The sequence below is a fragment of the Rhea pennata genome, chromosome 17 (assembly GCF_028389875.1).
Source record: "Rhea pennata isolate bPtePen1 chromosome 17, bPtePen1.pri, whole genome shotgun sequence".
NCBI classification, from domain to species: Eukaryota; Metazoa; Chordata; class Aves; order Rheiformes; family Rheidae; genus Rhea; species Rhea pennata.
Genome location: NC_084679.1, coordinates 16,973,064 through 16,990,940, shown reverse-complemented (window position 1 = coordinate 16,990,940; position 17,877 = coordinate 16,973,064). Strand labels below are relative to the sequence as shown.

Below are 17,877 nucleotides of genomic sequence, written 5' to 3'. Positions count from 1 at the left end.
GCTACAAAAATACAGTTTATGCTTCGAACATGATCAGAACTGGGATCAGAACTGGAACAGGTTGCCCAGAGAGGTCATGGAGTCTCCTTCTCTGGAGATATTTAAAATCTGCCTGAATGCAATCCTGTCTAGTATGCTTGAGGTGACTCTGCTTGAGCAGGGAGGTTGGACTAACTGATCTCCAGAGGTTCCTTCCAACCTCAACCATTCTGTGATTCTGTGAGAATGACAGTAGCATCAGGAATACAAGATCTGATTCCTAGTTCTGTCACTTGTTCACTTTCCATCTTCAGTATTGGCACTCAGTACCTTTCTGGTCTGGCCACCCCAGTTGAAAAGTAGCGATTAGAAATAATGGCCAAACTTGTCAAGCTAACTTCCACTTTGTAAAATCCAAATTAAAAAGAGTGAATAATGACATTTTCCAACATCACGCAACATCCTCCTCACCTTTACAATAAAGTTTGTACTATAGCCTGAAATCCTCGCACAGCACTTTTCCCAACTAGTTAGAATGATTTCCAACTCCCAAACGCATCATAACACCTCTTAATAATGTCTCAGGCAATTCTGCTGTAAAGAGTGACAGAGGAAGGCAAGCTGACCTTCCCCTTGAGTCTCATTCAGCCAGACTCACCTCCTTTCCTGAAGCACTGAAGTGAAGATCTGCAGAAATTCCTCAATAAAAGGCTGAATGTTCTCACAGCTGCAAAAACCATTGGTACAACAGAGTGAAAAATTCAGTGATGAGCCTACCACATTGCAGAATCTCCACTTGCCTTGCTAGGCAAACTAGTAACACTCATATGTCAAGGGAAGAGCCCATCTGAAATCAGATTTTGGTCACTCTTCTTCTCATAGGAAGAGTCAAATGAAAACAAGCTTTTATGGCCTCAACAATATTTCAGCAAGCTAGATCTGAAGTCTTATCACAATTAGGATTCTAAAACTTTTGTCAGACTTCATAAATCACAGTTCGATGTCTCAGATTTGCAATATGCAGAAAAGGGTGTGTAGAGCTTTTGTAATTGCATGGTATTATATGTCTCGGGATTATATCATTGAACCTCCCAGAAAATATGTGCTCACCTATGCAAGAACATATGCCAAGCAAACTCCTACGGCAACCATTCTGTTATAACACCTAAACCTACCCCTGCTGCTGATGCATCAAGCCACAGGGCTGAGGCAGGACAGTACACCCTCTGCAGTGCATCAGTACTAAGAAAAGGCATTTCCCTAGAAGCTGGAAGCATCACTTTCACAGTAACCTCAACTCCTATCAAACTGAGAACGAGTTTTTGGATCTGCCCTTTACTGTTCTTTTTATCTCTCCAAAATATATACCTTTAGTCTTGAATACTGTAGAATCTGAAAATGTTGCAATCTTGGCTTTAATTTTATTTTCAATACTCCAGCAAGTGCAGAAAGGCAATGCTCAGGTATGGCAAGGCTACTGTTATCACTTAAGAATTAGAACTGTAGCACAGACAGATCAGGTGGTTTAACCAAAGTCACAGAGGAAGTCAACCTAGCAAATCCATAAGGAATTCAACCAACAGACCCTCTTCATCTTCTTGGATGACTCTACTCATATAAAGACATGCAAATTATTCAAGCTCAACAGGAGCCACAGAGACCAGCAATCTACAAAAGCTCTAATGAAAACAGGGGCAAAGATAGCCCAGGTTGATAGAACACTGTCCTTGCAATCAAGACCGAGGTTCTTGGCTCTGTCCCCAATATGCATCTTAGTTTTGAGTCACTTCACTTGTCTTAATTTTTCTACTCACAAAGTAAGGATAATTATACTTGTCTTCACTTTGAGATTACTCACAAATTATAGATAAGAAGCATTTCTTACTAGCTAACCAATTTTCAAAATAGGAAAGAGGAAGAACTGGGTTAAGGTAACAGTAAAAAAACCTGTTTTCAATGATTTTTAACAATGCATCACTTTTACTAAGGTGTTTCAGCAAAGGCTTCTACACACAGTATTAAAAGTTGCAGTATGGCCATAAAATGAGTTTAGCACGCTCACTGGACCATGACCTTATCCCACTTTGGTAGGGTCAATGCATAGCTCACCAAATCAATCCTGGATCAGACATAGCTTCTCTCCTGCTGTCCAGGACAGCAGACTTCTGATCTCAGCCAAAGTCTTTGGACATGACCCCAGAACAAATAGCAATAACTGTTCATTTCCTCAAGTAAATCTGGAAACCAAGGAACAATTTTCTCCTTCATGGCAATCAAGTAACTGGCTAGTACCACAGAGCTCAAGTGCCAATACCTGCTTTCTAAGATGGGCTGCAGACAGATTTGGTTTATAATGATGTGAAAAGCTTCCATCACCTTCTTCCTGGAATGCGAAATTCTCTTCCACAAATCAGCAAAAACACTTCAGAGTTAAAAACAAACAAAACCACTGTTAGTATCAGCATAGGAAATCTGATTCTCTAACACACACCTTTCTGCAGAGAAATCTCTCTACAGAAGGAATTTCACGAGCTGAATTGTTTCTTTGCTGCAAGGACCAGAGATTAGAGTCATTTCATAATAATGGATTAAGCAAAACCCATGCTCTAAACAAAGTTGCTCTCAGCCACCAATTGACCTGACAGCTAGACAAATGATATCTCATCTGTACCAGCATAGTCTGTGCTTTAAAATGCCAAGAGATCAGGCTACAGATAGAAATACCATTGATTTTTTTGCACTCTGTTACAACTTAGATACATCTCCCATCAAGCCTCTTCTTAGAGATCAGTAAAAGAAATCATTAGTCACCCCACTGCCCAAGAAAGTTCTTTTGGAAATAGAGAAGCTGTCTGAGAGATCTTTAAAGCAGCATGAAGTGCTTTTTTTCAATGAGAATCTCCCAGGGCTTACTTAAAAGTCAAGCCTTCTCAGGCATTTTCACCTGTTATCCTCATAATGCCTCTTCTTAACTGCAGATTCCAGCTCAGGAATTGCCGATTCATAAAATGAAGCTAATCTGTGAAAAAGGACAACAAAACAGTAACTGTCAACTAAGGTTTCAAAAATCATTTGCTAAAAAAAAATATAAGTCACATGGTTATTTTCATTAAATTCTTCTCTCTAGCAGTACTCATTAGTTACTCTCATTACTCTCTGGCAATACTCATTAGTATTACTCTGTTTCGTAATCTTTCTCCTGAAACACAAGCAAGCAAATAGGTGATAGACAAAAGAGCAGTGCTCTAAGGAAACCATCAAGGCATCTTTGAAGCTGGAGCTAAAGAAATGCATTTAAAAAGCATCATGCTACTGAACAGAAGAACAATTTGCCCAACTGAGAAACATCCCAAACACAAATCTGCAGTGCTGACATGCTCAAGTCTATCACGAGACACCCTCCCTCCTAGCCCCAAATCCCCAAGACTCCATCTTGGTGTACTAAAAAAACTGGATACGAAACAAAATATGATTTCCAATGAAGTCTTGCTATTTGGCTCTGCTCTAGCCGAGCATTTGGATGGACATATTCAATACACAGAATGCTTAAGAGGACGTTTCAATAGGACTGGGGCAGGAAGAAACAAATAAAAAAAGCTAGTTGGGTTCAGTTTCACATTTTATGTGCCAGAATGCCCACACAGACCCTTTCTGTTCAGGGACAAAGCACTAGGAGATGTAGAGAAACCTGCCCTCACACAATAACAGCAGGTCCTGCTTCATGAGTAGCTACATGCTATAACTAATGGTTTACAGCACTTTGCCCAAAAGCCATGCCTGCAGAACTGAGGAGCAGAGGCTCCATTAGGAACATTATGTGCATGTCTCATATAAGAGCCAAACACATTAAATGAGTGTCCTTGAGGCAATGTAGCAGAAGCTGGCTCATACTTTCATTTAGAGAGAGAGATTAGGAAGTGCCAACAGACTGATTAAGGCTCACAGAGGTGCCAAAAAGATGACATGTAAATCAGTTTTCCCTCCCCACATCTCCAAAGACCTAGTGTTTAGTCCATATTGAGAAGTAATGAAAATGTTGCTGTTGTCCCGCTGCACAGATATCAGGACTTTTTTTTTAGCACATCTCTGACATCAACAATAGAATTAAAAACAAAGGCTTTCCTTCTCTGAGTAACCAAGCATGCAAGCAGTGTGGCTTATGAATCCAAATAGCCACCAGCACTCCACCAATCTGCTCTTCTTTCAACAACCGACCTGACAACAACATCCAAAGAGGACAGAAACCTGCACACCCTAGCGCAGTATTACTCAACCTGTGGCCCATAAACCACTCGGAGCTTATAAGACTTCAGAGGTTTGCAACATAATTGAAAATAAAAGCAAAAAATGAATGTTCGTTCACAGCAACAAGCAAACAAAATGGGAGAAATAAGAACAAGAAATTAACACTTCAGTTTGTCCTTCATGAAGGCTGTTAGGGCGAGACTGTACAAGATGAGGTGAGGGCTTAAAACACCTGGAGCAAACTGGGTAACTGCCATTCAAGGACTTGTAGCCTCTGTGAAAACACACTCCTGCACAGCCCTTGTGACCACCCTGGCTCCTGACTCATTGCCACTGCGATCCAGCTAGACAAGGGAATTAGCTGACAGCCCAGTTGTGATGCTGCTGGCTTGTCACCTTCTCCCAGGAAGGTGGTACCACTCACTCAGTTTTTGCCAAAAGCTCAGCAATATTCTCTAACATAACACTTAAGAATAACATTAAACAAATGCTTTCCTAGGAGCGATGGTCCAACAGAGACAAGACTTTCTGCTCTCTTTGGTGTTCAGATCCTACAGCAGCAAGCTGTTTTTGTCCACAGCTCTTTTCTGTTGGTCCCTCCAAGCTTTCCAAAGCACGCCAAGTACTATTTAGCTAGGTCCTGAAACTGTACAGGGTTGCCCAGCTCAAGGCTCTCTCAAGGATAACAATGAAGGTGAGTATATCACAGACAAACTCTAGGCATCCCTACATTAATTTATTTGATTTACTGTGAATCTATTTACTCCCATCAGTATGAACCTAGCAGTCTTTAGTTATGCTTAATCTGGCAATTCTTTCAATGATGAAGGCACTGGGACAGGGCAGAGCAGCATACTTAGTATTTCTACTTCACCAAGACAAGCTCTTGGTGAGAGGTACCTGTAGCAAAAGTCATGTTTTTGGAAGGTCTGGCAAGCCAACGGGAAGACATCAAGAAACGCCCATAGCGTTGTGCAAGTGTCACATAAGTACAGCACAATATCCTTCAGCTCCTGAGAGAGAAAGAGCAATTACTGAGAGGAAAAAAAAAGTCACACAAGCTTTCCTGGCAACACAGTATAACCCATTCTAACAGGGACACACCATGTTCAGACTAAGCCTTTTTCTTGACTGCAGGAAGAGAATCTGCTATTAATCACATGCACACTACATCTTGGGTACAGAGGTAGACAGAGACAGCATCTGTGCTTCAGAGATTTATAATACAATCCCAACTGCTCACTCATTAAAGATTCTGTTAAATAAAGAGAACCCTCATGAGATCCTGTTTGGATAATGGTGTTTGCCCTCCATAAATCTTCCACATGTAATATTCTTTCCTATCTAGCTGGAGGAACTGCACAGCAGTAATACATGAATTAAAGTGTAAGATGCGTTTCCAGGGTAGCTGTAACAACTCCCACATCCAGCCCATATGACTAAGATTCTGTAGAAGAACGTACGCTCACTAAGATGGGGCCTCTCTTTCAATATGTATTTCTACAGCACATAGCAAATAATACTTCTTAATTAATTGAAGGGAAAGTCCACTGCTGTTGAACAGACAGTTCTGAAGAAAATATCAACTCTGATCACTTTCAGGGTTATTTCAGATCTTCTGTAAGGTGTTCTGTTACATTACTTAAGAACTGAGTGGGGAAAAAAATTACAAAGTTTTTAAAAAAATATCCACAATGCAACGGATATGAAATGCACAAGAGCAAAACAACAAACTCAAGGTGGAAAGGTTTTATCAACAAGTCATATGATAAATAGTGAAATAATAAGGAACTGTACGAGACATCAGTATCTGGGGACAGAATGACTCTCCGTGGTCTTACTGCGCCACAGGCTAATCAGCCTACGAACAGCATAGCCGCACTGAGTAACAGTTCTACCTGGAGAGGCATGTTCCCAGGAGTTACATTTACTCTTTCTTCCAGTTTCTGGGGCTCAGCAGAGGCTCCTTCACACTGCAAACCACATTTGTGCAAGATATTGTTGAATACCTAGATCAACAGAGCAGAAGAGTTACAACAGGGGAAAGCAGTGGAACATGTTTTATCCTGTAGCATAGGAATATCAGAGTATTCTACACTGTGATCACTTGGTTCAGCTGAAGAGAGATGCAAGCAACTATTCCCACAAAACAGAGTCATGTAAGCTGAAAGCTGCAAGCTTCCTGCAGGTTACAGCAGGAAGGGCCACACCATGCTTCTGAAGCTGCACATGACTTGCAACCAGTTCAAGTGCAGCTGCGTAGGGTGGTGGTGCTGAGACGGGGACTGCAGACTAATTCAAATCCTTAGCTATGTGAGAAAACCAGCCAGCAAGCTCTACCAACATCAACACTGATGAGGCCAGCTAGGATTCGACTAGCCCTACTTGCAAGAGAGTAATAGGACAATTGGTAAGTTAACATCAGCTACTAGGAGAGATTTTGTGACTCTTAGCTATAATTGAAAAAAATCTAGCGGAGGCTGATAGAATTACCTTCAGGACGGCTAGCCAACTTCAGCGTAGGACCAACTTAAAAGCAACTCCTCTATATTTGCATCTTAGGAGATTTGCTAAGCCTTACTCCACAGCCATGGGGATGGGAGGCTAAAAGTACTGACATTACGTACTTGGGGTTAATATTACTATTCCACGGTGCATGTAAGCTCCTAACCTGCACCAGTCTCAACTCCTTTCAGTAATGGGATAAACATACACTTTTATGGGTCAGTACCAATGGGCCTTCTCTGAGGTACTACATGCACACACTTGAGATATACTGGTATGTCTCTGCAATAGTTAACAAAACACAGTAAATAAGTCAGAGGTCTGTAGAGAAACTGCTCTGACATGGTATATCACAACCAGAATCTTTGCTGCCCTCCCCCAGTAATTCATTTCAAGGTTTAGCCTTACATTCTAGAATATTATTAATATATGAGTATTATTAGTATATGATATTACCTCTCATAGTTAGCTCTAGCAGTTTCTTAACACATGCAAAGAAAGAAGCCAAGCTACATTATGTGTGCTTTGGGGTAAAAAATATTTTTCGGCTTTGTTTATTTTTCTGTATAGGTAAGGTTTTTGAGGACTCAAATTTTCACAGCAAAAAGATGTCAAGGCATCTTGATTTACCTTCAAGTTAAATGTGAATCCTGCTTACTGAGTCTGGGGAAGATTTGAACTGCTCATAGAAAGGAAAGCTTAGAAATAGAGAGATGCTGACATCATTTGTATGGCAACAATGCATCCCTCCCAATTTTCATTTACTCCTGAGAACCTGCAGTGTTACAACTCACACATTCTACTATGCCAAGTCTTAGCTATTTCTCACAGTCTCTGTATGTTAAGTTTCAATGCTTGCCCTGCACAAGAGGAGATACAAAGAAAAGTTACTTTGTATTTGAACTGCCTAACAAAAATTCCTCAAGATTTATGCAAAGTGAATGTCAGAAACAGGAAGGTAGGTAACAGGAACCAGTCATCAGCAATAGTTTTAGATAAAGGTTCAAAAACTGCTTGACCCATAGGTAAAATAAGCAACAACAAATACTTTCTGCCTGTCTCTGATCACATTTGCTCCCTTCTTCCCTCTAAACTATGCCACACCATAATCGAGATGAAATCTGAGTCCCAGGCAAAGGAGAAAAGCAGTACCTGGAGTACAGTGGGCAGAGTTTCGTCTAGGTCACTGAAGTAACTTGGTTGCTGAGTGAAGATATTTTCTGAGAAGAGAGGGAGAAAGAGACCATTTCCCATCAGTTCAGACAGTCATGCTAACAGGCAAATTTGCACCAGCAGACATACGTATATTACCAATAACTCCTCTCTCCAGATAACATTACTAACATTTTAGGACTTAAGAAATGAATCTATGCCCAATGCATGCACAGTGCCTCCTCCTATAAAGCTCGCCCATTCACAATTCAGTGAAGCTGGAGGGCTAGTAATGAGAATATGCTCATCAGAGCAGAGCAAATGAGATGTTAGATGATTCATGCCCCAGAGGCGGAATCAATGAATAATGTAAATACTAAACATTCCTAGTTCCTTTATTTGACAACTGGAGTTGACTTTTAATTACTGATAACAGTTCAGCATACACTAGAAAATGTTCTGTAGAATATTTCTTAAAGGTAATGAGGCTTTAGTAATACCTACTATTATATTACTAGGACTTCATTATCTTTACAAAATACTCCACTGAATAATGGTGCATTGTAAATCTCAGTCAAGTATTAGAGAGGCTGCCTATTTTCCTGTGAATTACTGTTCAGACTATGAAAATTAACAGAGCTCCCTAGCAAGGACAGAGCACAGGTAAGACTTATGAGATGGTTTCAGAAAAATTTATTCCTTGAAAAAAAAAGCCTAAAATATATGAAGTTATGAATTAGACACCAGAATTAGCACTAGAACAGGTTGCCCAGAGAGGTTGTGGAGTCTCCTTCTCTGGAGATATTCAAGGCCTGCCTGGATGCAACCCTGTCTAACATGCTCTAGGTGACCCTGTTGAGCAGGGGGGTTGGACTAGATGATCTCCAGAGGTCCCTTCCAACCTTACTGATTCTATGATTGCTCAAGTCATTACTGTGACAACATAACACATATAGTCAGGTTAAAAAAAAAAATCACTGGTCACTTGTGCACAGCATTAGTGTGTTGCACTTGAAAGGGTATGTATAATTCAAATGAGGTTTCATACGCTTAGGTCTTCTTCAGAATATGTTAAGACATAGATAATTTAAATTCACATCTGAAAGAGAACTATCCATCTTGGTTATGCATTCTTCCTACCCCTGAGGCTTAGCAGGCAAATGTATATTGAAAGTTACTGAAAGAGGACAAAGGGATCAGCACTCAAAAATTCAACAGCTTATCTAAGCTTTTCTCAGTCTGGTAATTTGGCAAAAATCTTGTATAGATAGGCTGTGTCACATGATCTCTAGTGTTTCTCACGTTAAGTCAACTTGGAAATGAGACAAAAATAACTACTTCACTTCATTATAACTACCAGCTTCATTAGATGAACTGCAGACAGACTGGATTAGAATTTAGGAAGAGCAGCTCACTTAACCAAGGTTAGGCATTCTTCTACCTGTGCTCAGGTGGATGTTAAAGACCACAGGCAGTTCCCTTGTGAAGGGGGCAAAGGATAAATAGAGAATCTAAACAAATATGCCCTCTCATCATTATGCAGGTTCAAATGCCCAAGGCTGTCCAAACCGTTGCTTAACAGGCACTTGCTGCTAAGATTGTCTATGCAGATACAGAGATATCTAGGGACAAGCACAGCTTAAGCAGTGCTGTAACGTATGCTGCAGGGCAAAGGCACTATATAAATCAATGTCTGCATTGAAGGTTCACATTCTCCCAATTCACAGATAAATTCTTGTTGCAGATTTCCCTAGGCTCCCAACTCTGGGAAGAAGAATACTCATATCAGCAGTTGGACTGTGTCCCATCTTCTAACGTTCCTCCCTCCTTGCCCAGGAGTAAAGTTCTTTGCCCCTTCCCCTCTCTACCTGGATATTACAGGGTCTTCATGGTTCACTTACAGTGGCTGAGAGCACTTTTAGTTGGTTTGGAAAATAACTGCTGAGGCATGACTGAACCTTGGGTCATGCTTAACCATATGGACACAGCTCAAGACCAACAAACAGCAGGACACAATATATTCCTTGACATAAATGAAGTTCACAGGGGAGGGGGGAATAAAGGGAAAAAATCTTAGAAAAATTATAGATGCTAGCTGCTGTTGAGCAGCTTGTTTTCAGACCAGCTACCACAGTATAAAACCCCACTCATTACTTGCCATTTCATAAGTAAGCAAAAGCCTAAAAACGGCAGGATACCACTTTGCTTTAACTAACCAATCATCTTCTGGAGCAGGGGACCATTTCCTTTTCCAAAAAGCACACAGAGATCCAGAATCTTAGGGATGTCAAACAGGAAATTGTTGTAAATAATTTCTCCAAAGACAGAGGGAGTGATAAAATGATCCTACAAAGAAAAAAATAATCATTTAAATCAAATATAGTATTTAATAATACAATAGTAATTTAAAGGATAATTCATATCTTACTCTGCAGAAACTGCAACATTAAAATGACACTTTTAAAAACCTCTCTCAAAGCTGTATTAAGGGTGCTGTTTCATAAAAGGTAGCAACTGTCCTTATACTAGCTCCTGCAGTCCCCTCTATTCCTACATTCCCAGCTGCTAGTCACGACCACTGCACCATCCACCCCACTGGACTAGCACCACTGCTTACACAGCTGGGCTGCACCTTGAATTGAACTGATCGACCTAAAAGTTAAAATAAAAGGCCACTTACAGTTGGCTCAGTTCCCAAATGTGGCTAACTATGTTGTCAAATAAACAGCTGGGCTCACACAATAAGCAGTCAACTCAGGAGCAGGAACAAGAACAGCTTAACTAACATTGACACCAGAGAAACACTCATGAAATCACAGCCTAAGGTTATTGGTAGCCTGATAAGGTAGAATCAAGGCATCAACAATGACTGCATTGGTAAAAGAAACAGGAGAGAAAAAAAAACAGGATTTCTGAACTGCAACTCTATATGTTGACTGCTAAAACAGTGCACCCTGAACATGTGACTCATAACATTCAAGAAATGTCTTTTAATATTGTAGGTGACAAAAAAATCCATTATCTCCGAGATGGAGAAGGAAGCAAGGTAAAATGCAACTCCAATGTCAGTGATTTTTAGAAGACTGATTTGCCTATGCTGGCAAAAGTTTGTAATCACATTGCAACACAGTAGATGCTTGGTAAGTATGTTCTACCTACTAAAGCAGAGGGACAGGGCTTTAGGCTGGCTAGGTTCATTTTCTAGAACGCCTGCTGACTGCCTGCACGACAACAGCCTATTCATTCTTTTTAAGTTACTCAACTATAAAATTGTTTCAAATGCTTGTCTGCCTCATTGGAGTAGTAAGATTTAATCAGATCCTGGAATGAAAGACAGAATAGAAGTGTCGAGTATTTTTGCTGAAGTGATGCCAACTGCAGGCTCCAGCATTCCTTTCACCTGTTCCTTCCCTTGTCCTCCAACTCTTGCTCCAAGACCTCTCCACAAAATGTCTTAAATATCAGCATTGTGATAATCAAGAAAAAAACAGTACAATCACTAAATAGCACATAATAAATCAAGGAGAATATCAAGGGAGTAAACTGCTGAAATACAAGGTGCCTCATCTGGCCCAAAGGGCCTTATGAAAATTCCATAGCTGCTCATGGGAGTTACACTCACACAATTATGGATGACTATGTCTTTTAATTACGATGCCAAGAAAATAGTAATTTAAGCAATTTCATTGTGCATCCAAAACTTGGAGACAGTTCAAGGAGAGACAAGCATTATTGCATGGCACAGAAGAGGTGGCATGAGAGAGCAAACACTTGACTACTGGTGGCTTGAACAGCCTTTTATGTTCCATGCAGCCATACAAAGGCCATCTTACTCTTTTTTTCCTCCCCCTCTTATTCTACTGTATCATAATACCACATGTTGCTATCCTGTTATTATCTAGTTGTTTGCCTGGATCTTTCTTCCTAAGAAATCATTACGTATTTCAGATACTTCAGAGCTGGGTGTTATAATTTCCATACAGAGAAATGGACTGCCAAAAACAGGCAGCGAGAAGAATGCATCTAGGACATGCAAACAAGAAACAATTTCTCCACTTGTCTATTTTTCTAAGCTGTACAGCCCAGAGCGCCTGTAAGACAAAGAAATATTTACCTTGGATTCTTTATGAGTGGATGTTCTGAGGAAGGTTAGAAAGACACTCCGATGAAGACGTTTCTGCATGTCATTCACTTCTGGATGGAAATCCAACAATGCATCAAACTTGCGAGGGGCATAGCACAAATAGGAGTCCAGACATTTCTGAAGTGTCTCATCAAATATTACCTTATACAACAAAAGAAAATAAAATGGAGAAAAGGGAATGCCACACATTCACAGGTGGCAGCACGCATTGTAAGAGTGAGTGGCAGTCTTATAACGTGCAAGTTGCACTCAAAGGCATTCCAGTTAAATTTAGAAGAAAATCAAAACAATCAAAGATGCTAAAATGATTCACATGTCCATCAAATCCCAGAAAACTCTTATAGAAAGACACAACCAAAAACTATAGGGAAATACTACATTCTTTGCAGTCTAAGAAGCAGTAATCAAAACGAAAATGCTTGACAAACGACATATGAGGCATATAAGAATCTTTACCAAAACCACAATTCAAAGTTCATGGCTTTTACAAGCACCTATACTACTCATATTTTTTCTTCAGTACCCACAAAACAGTATTACCTGGCACCAAAATTTGTCATGAGGCAAAGTCAGAAGCCAGTCTAGATCATTTGCAATGAATTTTGCTCGCTCCAAGAATTCTTCAACTAAGGCAGGGTCTCTGATAACAGGTGGCGGTCTATACAGCACAAAAGACCGATCTGCTTTTATTTCTGGATGCTGCAGAAAGCCAAAACACTATATTAAAAGCATGGACCAAGCAACAGGAATATACATTTACAATTTGCACTGCCTACAGAATTTTAGGAAACTGATATAACATTATGCTTTAAAGACGCTTTACATTTGTCTTTCAGCTCCCTGACAATTTCCCACTTTCTAATATTTAAAGACAGTAGATTAGTGGGTTTGTATCGTTCATATTTTTCAGCAATGTTTTCAGATACCTTCATAATTTAGCACGTGTTGCTTCTTGCATGCTATTAACTGAAAGCCTTGCAAAGCAATCCTCCCACACCTCCAAAACAAACAGCAACAGCTTAATGCCATGCCTTTGAAATGCTGCCCATGCTCTCTTTCTCCTCCAAGCTGGTTCTGGACTATTAAATCCAGAGAAGAAACATTTTACTGTCCTTCCCAAGAGAAGCAAACACATTTTGCTCAGATATCCCCATCTTATAAGGAGAATCATGTTGAGCAGCCAACAGCAGCTTCCAGTTCTGCCTCAATCCACCCATATTCCCAGGGGAACCTCCTCTTAGCAGGTGGCATTAACAACAGATCCCAATTCTGCAACATGCCAGGGAGAAGGCTCTACCCATGCCTTCTCATTTCTGGGAGAAGAGAGATCACTGTGGATTTTATTTTGTGTGTCATTTTGAATGTTCTTATGTAATATCACAGACAGGCATAGCAATACTTCCCAGCACACACGTTAAGACACAAGCATACAAAGCACCGATTTCTGATTTCACCCTGTGGTTCCAAACTAGAGCCACAGGGCATGAGATTACAGGATGCAGTAAGTGGACAGACTGATCCCAGTGCTATAGCTCAGAGCTAAACTTCTCCACAGAGCTTGCAAAAGCTCAGAAAGCATTCTCTCCCTTACAGTAAAGTTTACATTGCTGATCAGGCTGTTTCTTGGAAGGATAAGAAGTTCTGGGAGAACATATTTTACTATAGATTTTGAACACAGTAAGTTTTCATTGACACAACATCAGAAAAAAGACTGCAACTATCTGAATCCACTGACACAGGAATAAAACAATTTCATTACCAAGAAGGCCATTCAAATTTCACTATATCCTAGGCCCAGGGCTAGTCCTGACCAAGTCTCAAAATAAAAAAAACTATTGGTTGAGGCTCTTGCTTGGCTTTCATGAAAAACACAGCTCACCAGTGCTGGTAAAGTCCTCAGCTTCCCTGTCTTTGGATCCTTTTCTGTAAGCTGGAGTTCATCCAGTGGTAAGGCTGGCATCGTGATGACTTACTTGTGCCCTTACCAAACACAAAAACAAAAGCAGCATAGGATGTGTTTTACAAGATTGAGAGCACAATGGAACAGGTTACAGCCTCACTATAACACACAAACACCATGGCTGGAAACAGATTTATGCAAAGACAATCTAAACACTACCCAAATGCCAAGCCTTTATGGAACACCCAAGACCAACTTGCACATGGCTCAGAACACACTTGTATCACGGTGCTATAGTTTCATTCCTGAACCTTACTGAGATGCCACGGACATCTTCAGGGACAACAGAAAGCATTTTTGTGCATTAATATGAGAGCTTAATAATCATACCTTGTTATTGAACCAGAACTCTCTGTTCTGGTGTTGAACTCTGTTTTTGCAGCCTATCTCCTGACATCACAAGCTGGAGGGACAATAAAAGACATCCTGCCAACACACTATTAAAAGAATACTTTTGATTCTTGAGTTGTAGATTCACTCAGTACTGATTCAGATAACATACATTAGAAATAAAACAGAGTGGGGCCATAAAATACAGCTTTCCTTTTCCCAGCCAATTTCCCACATGTGTTCCAGAAGAAAGTTCACAAAACCATCCTCTGATCTTCACTAGCATTTATAGGCTCAGCAATATTTAACTTTCTGAAATTAGCTGTAATATTATATCTTCTTTTGAATTATATTTATATGCACTGTTAAAAACCAGATATTAATCAAAATGAAAACTGCAAGTTTAACAGAGCTTTTAATTTTTCAGGAGCTTTATAGTATTGTTATGATTTATGTGAAATGTTACTACAAGTTATATTCTTGTTAAGATTTAAGATCACAAGTGTCCTTATATGCATATTTAATTGCACTCACATTGCCTGAATCACATATAAATCAAGAGAAGCAGTTCTGTAGCTGAACAATGAAGATTCAACAACACGGAGAAGGTTTAGACAGCAAGTGAAAAAGGCTAAGATTTTCAGTTCCAGCTTTTTGGTTTTGCAGTCTTAAGAAAAACAAAAAACAAACAAACAAAAAAACCCACATACCACCAAACATTTGAGAGTTCAACTTTTCATGGAAACTTCGAAAAAAAATTACACTAGAGCAACGCAAACATGCTGCACAGCTTAGAAAATCCTAAATAATTGTATCTTTTCTAGCGAATTTAAGAATATTGACAAAGAGTGTTTTCAAGATTTTAACAATAAATAACTTCTTTGAAAAAACACTTACGAGCTAGTTACAGAACAAACTAGCCTGTTTTTCATTTCTCACCATATAATTAATTCTGCTCTTACAGTTTCTAGTGTCATTTTGAAAATTCCACATACAAGCATGAATTTTGCAAGAAGGAAAAAAAAATAGCCTGTATCTTACTTCAAAACTAGTAAGCAACCAAATCTCCATTTCAAGTCAGAAACTTCTTTGAAGAGACAGACCCCAGACAAAACGGTTATTCAGGTGGGGAAAGAAATAAACCGAGTATGGAACATTCACAACAGAGAATTAGCCAAGATTGCTTCTATATGCTTTTCCCCACGAGCTTTGTTCTATATTGAAAAGATGTAATTAATTCTGAGGGCCTGATAGTTTTGGGCACAGCCAGCATAAAAGGCAGGCAGCACTGACAAAGGAAAAGCCAATCCAAATGTTTTCCAGAGAAAGTTTTTTCAGCACATCAGAAGTGCTGCCTCCCCTGTATTTCACGCATCACACACAGCTGTGGAGCCAAGTGAACAGTCAGAGCAACGTGCACGCTGCTAGCCTGGCATCTTGCACAGCACAGCTGTCAGCTTGTCACCGTGCTGCCTTTCACCAGCAGCAACAGGGCTGCAGCACTGCTGCAGCGCTAAGTCAGGCAAAGTCTGCACAGTCCTCTTCCGTGAACCCAAGCACCACTGGCAGGGCCCCATCAGCATTCTCCAGCTGCTCCCAGCTCCCCAAGCCAGGCATCAGGCCCTGATATCCTGTACACTTGGACCCACCAACCCCTACAGCCACTGACTCTGCCTCAGATCCTGCCCTGCACATCTGGATCCAGCAATGCCTACAGTCGCTGACACTGGTCCCAGACCCTGACACCCCACACACCTGGACCCACCAACTCCTACAGCTGCTGACACTGGTCCCACACCCTGACACCCCACATATCTGGACCCACCAACCCCTACAGCTGTTGACACCCACACCAGACCCTGACATCCTGCTCATCTGCCCCACTATTTCCTACAATCGATGATACTGGGTCCAGGCCCTGACACCGTGCACACCTGGACCCACCAACCCCTACAGTCACTGACACCACCCTCGACCCTGCCACTCCATACAATTGCCCCACCACCCCCTACAGCTGCTGACACCCACATCAGACCCTAACACCCCACCCACTAGCTGCTGACCCTGGGCCCAGACTCTGACACCCTGCATACTTGCACCACCACCCCCTACAGCTGCCGACACCAGCTTCAGGCCCTGCCACCCCCCACAGCTACTGACACCAGACCAAGGCAGTGACACCCCCCACACTGCCCCCCCCACACCCTACAGCAACTGACACTGGCCTCAGACCCTGACACCCCACACATTTGATTCCACCACCCCTACAGCCTCTGACACCGGACTCAGGTGCTGACACCCTGCACAACTGGGGCCACCATCTCCTACAGTTGCTGATACCTGCCCCAGACTATGACATCCCACACACCTATCCCATCATTTCCTACAACTGAGGACACTGGACCCGGGCCCTGACACCCCCCACACCCTGATCTACCACCTTCTACAGCTGCTGACACCAGTCCCAGACCCTCACACCCTGCACACCTGACTCCACCACCCCTTACAGCCATTGACACCAGCACCAGCCCCGATATCCCAAACATTGGCCCCACAACCTCTTACAGCTGCTGACATTAGCCCCAGACCCTGAAACCCCACATACCCAGACCCACCATCCCCTGTAGCCAATGACACCTGTCCCAGGCCCTGACACTCCATACACCCAGACCCATCACCCCCTGAAAGCACTGACATGGGTCTCTGGCCCTGACGCCCCACACACCGGCCCCACCACCCCCTACAGCCGCTGACACCGGCCCCTGGCCCTGACACCCCGCGCACCGGCCCCACCACCCCCCACAACCCAGCCACCCCCCTTCACGCCCCGCCCAGCCCCCGCTCCGGGCCCTGCCCTCACCTCGGCGCCCTTCCCGCGCCCCGCCGCCCCGTTACCGGGCAGTCGCCGCCGCCGCCGGCTCAACTCAGCCCCGCACGTCACTGCCGCCGCCGCCGCAAGGCCCTTCCGCTGCCGAGCGGAAGTGCGAGGGGGGGCGGGCCGACGCCGTGGTCGCCCCGCCCCGGTAGCCTGCGGGGGCGTGTCCTCATCTCGGCCCCGCCCCGCCCCCATATGCCCGATAGGGCCCCGGCGCAGCCCGCGGGGCGTGTCACGGGCGGCGGCGCTTGCGGGCTGCGCGGTGACGCTGAGCGTCTGCTGGGGACGCCGGCGGTCTGCCAGGATCACTGAGCGCCCCGGCGGCACCGCGGCCCTCCTGGTGGCACTGAGGCCACGTCGGTGCCTCCGAGGGTCTGCTGGGCCCTGCAGGTCGCGGCGAAGGTCTGCTGGTGACCCTGATGTCCTTATGGGAACACCGAGGCCCTGCTGGTGACACCAGAGCCCTTCCAATGCCACTGAGAGTCTATCGGAGCCACCAAGGCGCTGTCAGTGCCGCGCTGCGGGCGTCACCACGTGGTGTCATATCTGCCCCCCCCCAGCCCCGACGTGGGTTCCCCTTCGCTCTGGTGGCTGCAACACCCAGGCACTCGGGGCAGCGTTGCGAAGCGCAGAGCCCGGGCCGCACTACTGTGATGTGCTCCCCCCAGTGCAGTGTAAAAAAGGGCC

The 17,877-nt window shown here is 42.9% G+C and overlaps 1 protein-coding gene across 5 annotated transcripts in view; it reads right to left on the bottom strand.

Annotated features, from left to right (window-relative positions):
- Positions 1 to 17,282, bottom strand: part of ASCC2 (activating signal cointegrator 1 complex subunit 2) — a 29,207-nt gene extending 11,925 nt beyond the window's left edge. For 2 of the 5 annotated variants that reach the window (XM_062590226.1, XM_062590229.1), the window contains exons 1-11: positions 17,176 to 17,259; positions 13,905 to 14,005; positions 12,566 to 12,724; positions 11,996 to 12,166; positions 10,098 to 10,227; positions 7,882 to 7,949; positions 6,123 to 6,233; positions 5,125 to 5,237; positions 2,924 to 2,998; positions 2,294 to 2,401; positions 638 to 706 (exon numbers count right to left, since the gene is read on the bottom strand). In XM_062590226.1, the coding sequence (XP_062446210.1) occupies positions 638 to 706; positions 2,294 to 2,401; positions 2,924 to 2,998; positions 5,125 to 5,237; positions 6,123 to 6,233; positions 7,882 to 7,949; positions 10,098 to 10,227; positions 11,996 to 12,166; positions 12,566 to 12,724; positions 13,905 to 13,985 (1,085 nt within the window). In that variant the 5' untranslated portion in view covers positions 13,986 to 14,005; positions 17,176 to 17,259. Of the gene's footprint in view, positions 1 to 637; positions 707 to 2,293; positions 2,402 to 2,923; positions 2,999 to 5,124; positions 5,238 to 6,122; positions 6,234 to 7,881; positions 7,950 to 10,097; positions 10,228 to 11,995; positions 12,167 to 12,565; positions 12,725 to 13,904; positions 14,006 to 14,315; positions 14,397 to 17,175 lie in introns of those variants that run through there. The other 3 variants (XM_062590228.1, XM_062590227.1, XM_062590230.1) reach the window with 3 other exon arrangements.
- Positions 17,283 to 17,877: the final 595 nt, after the last annotated feature.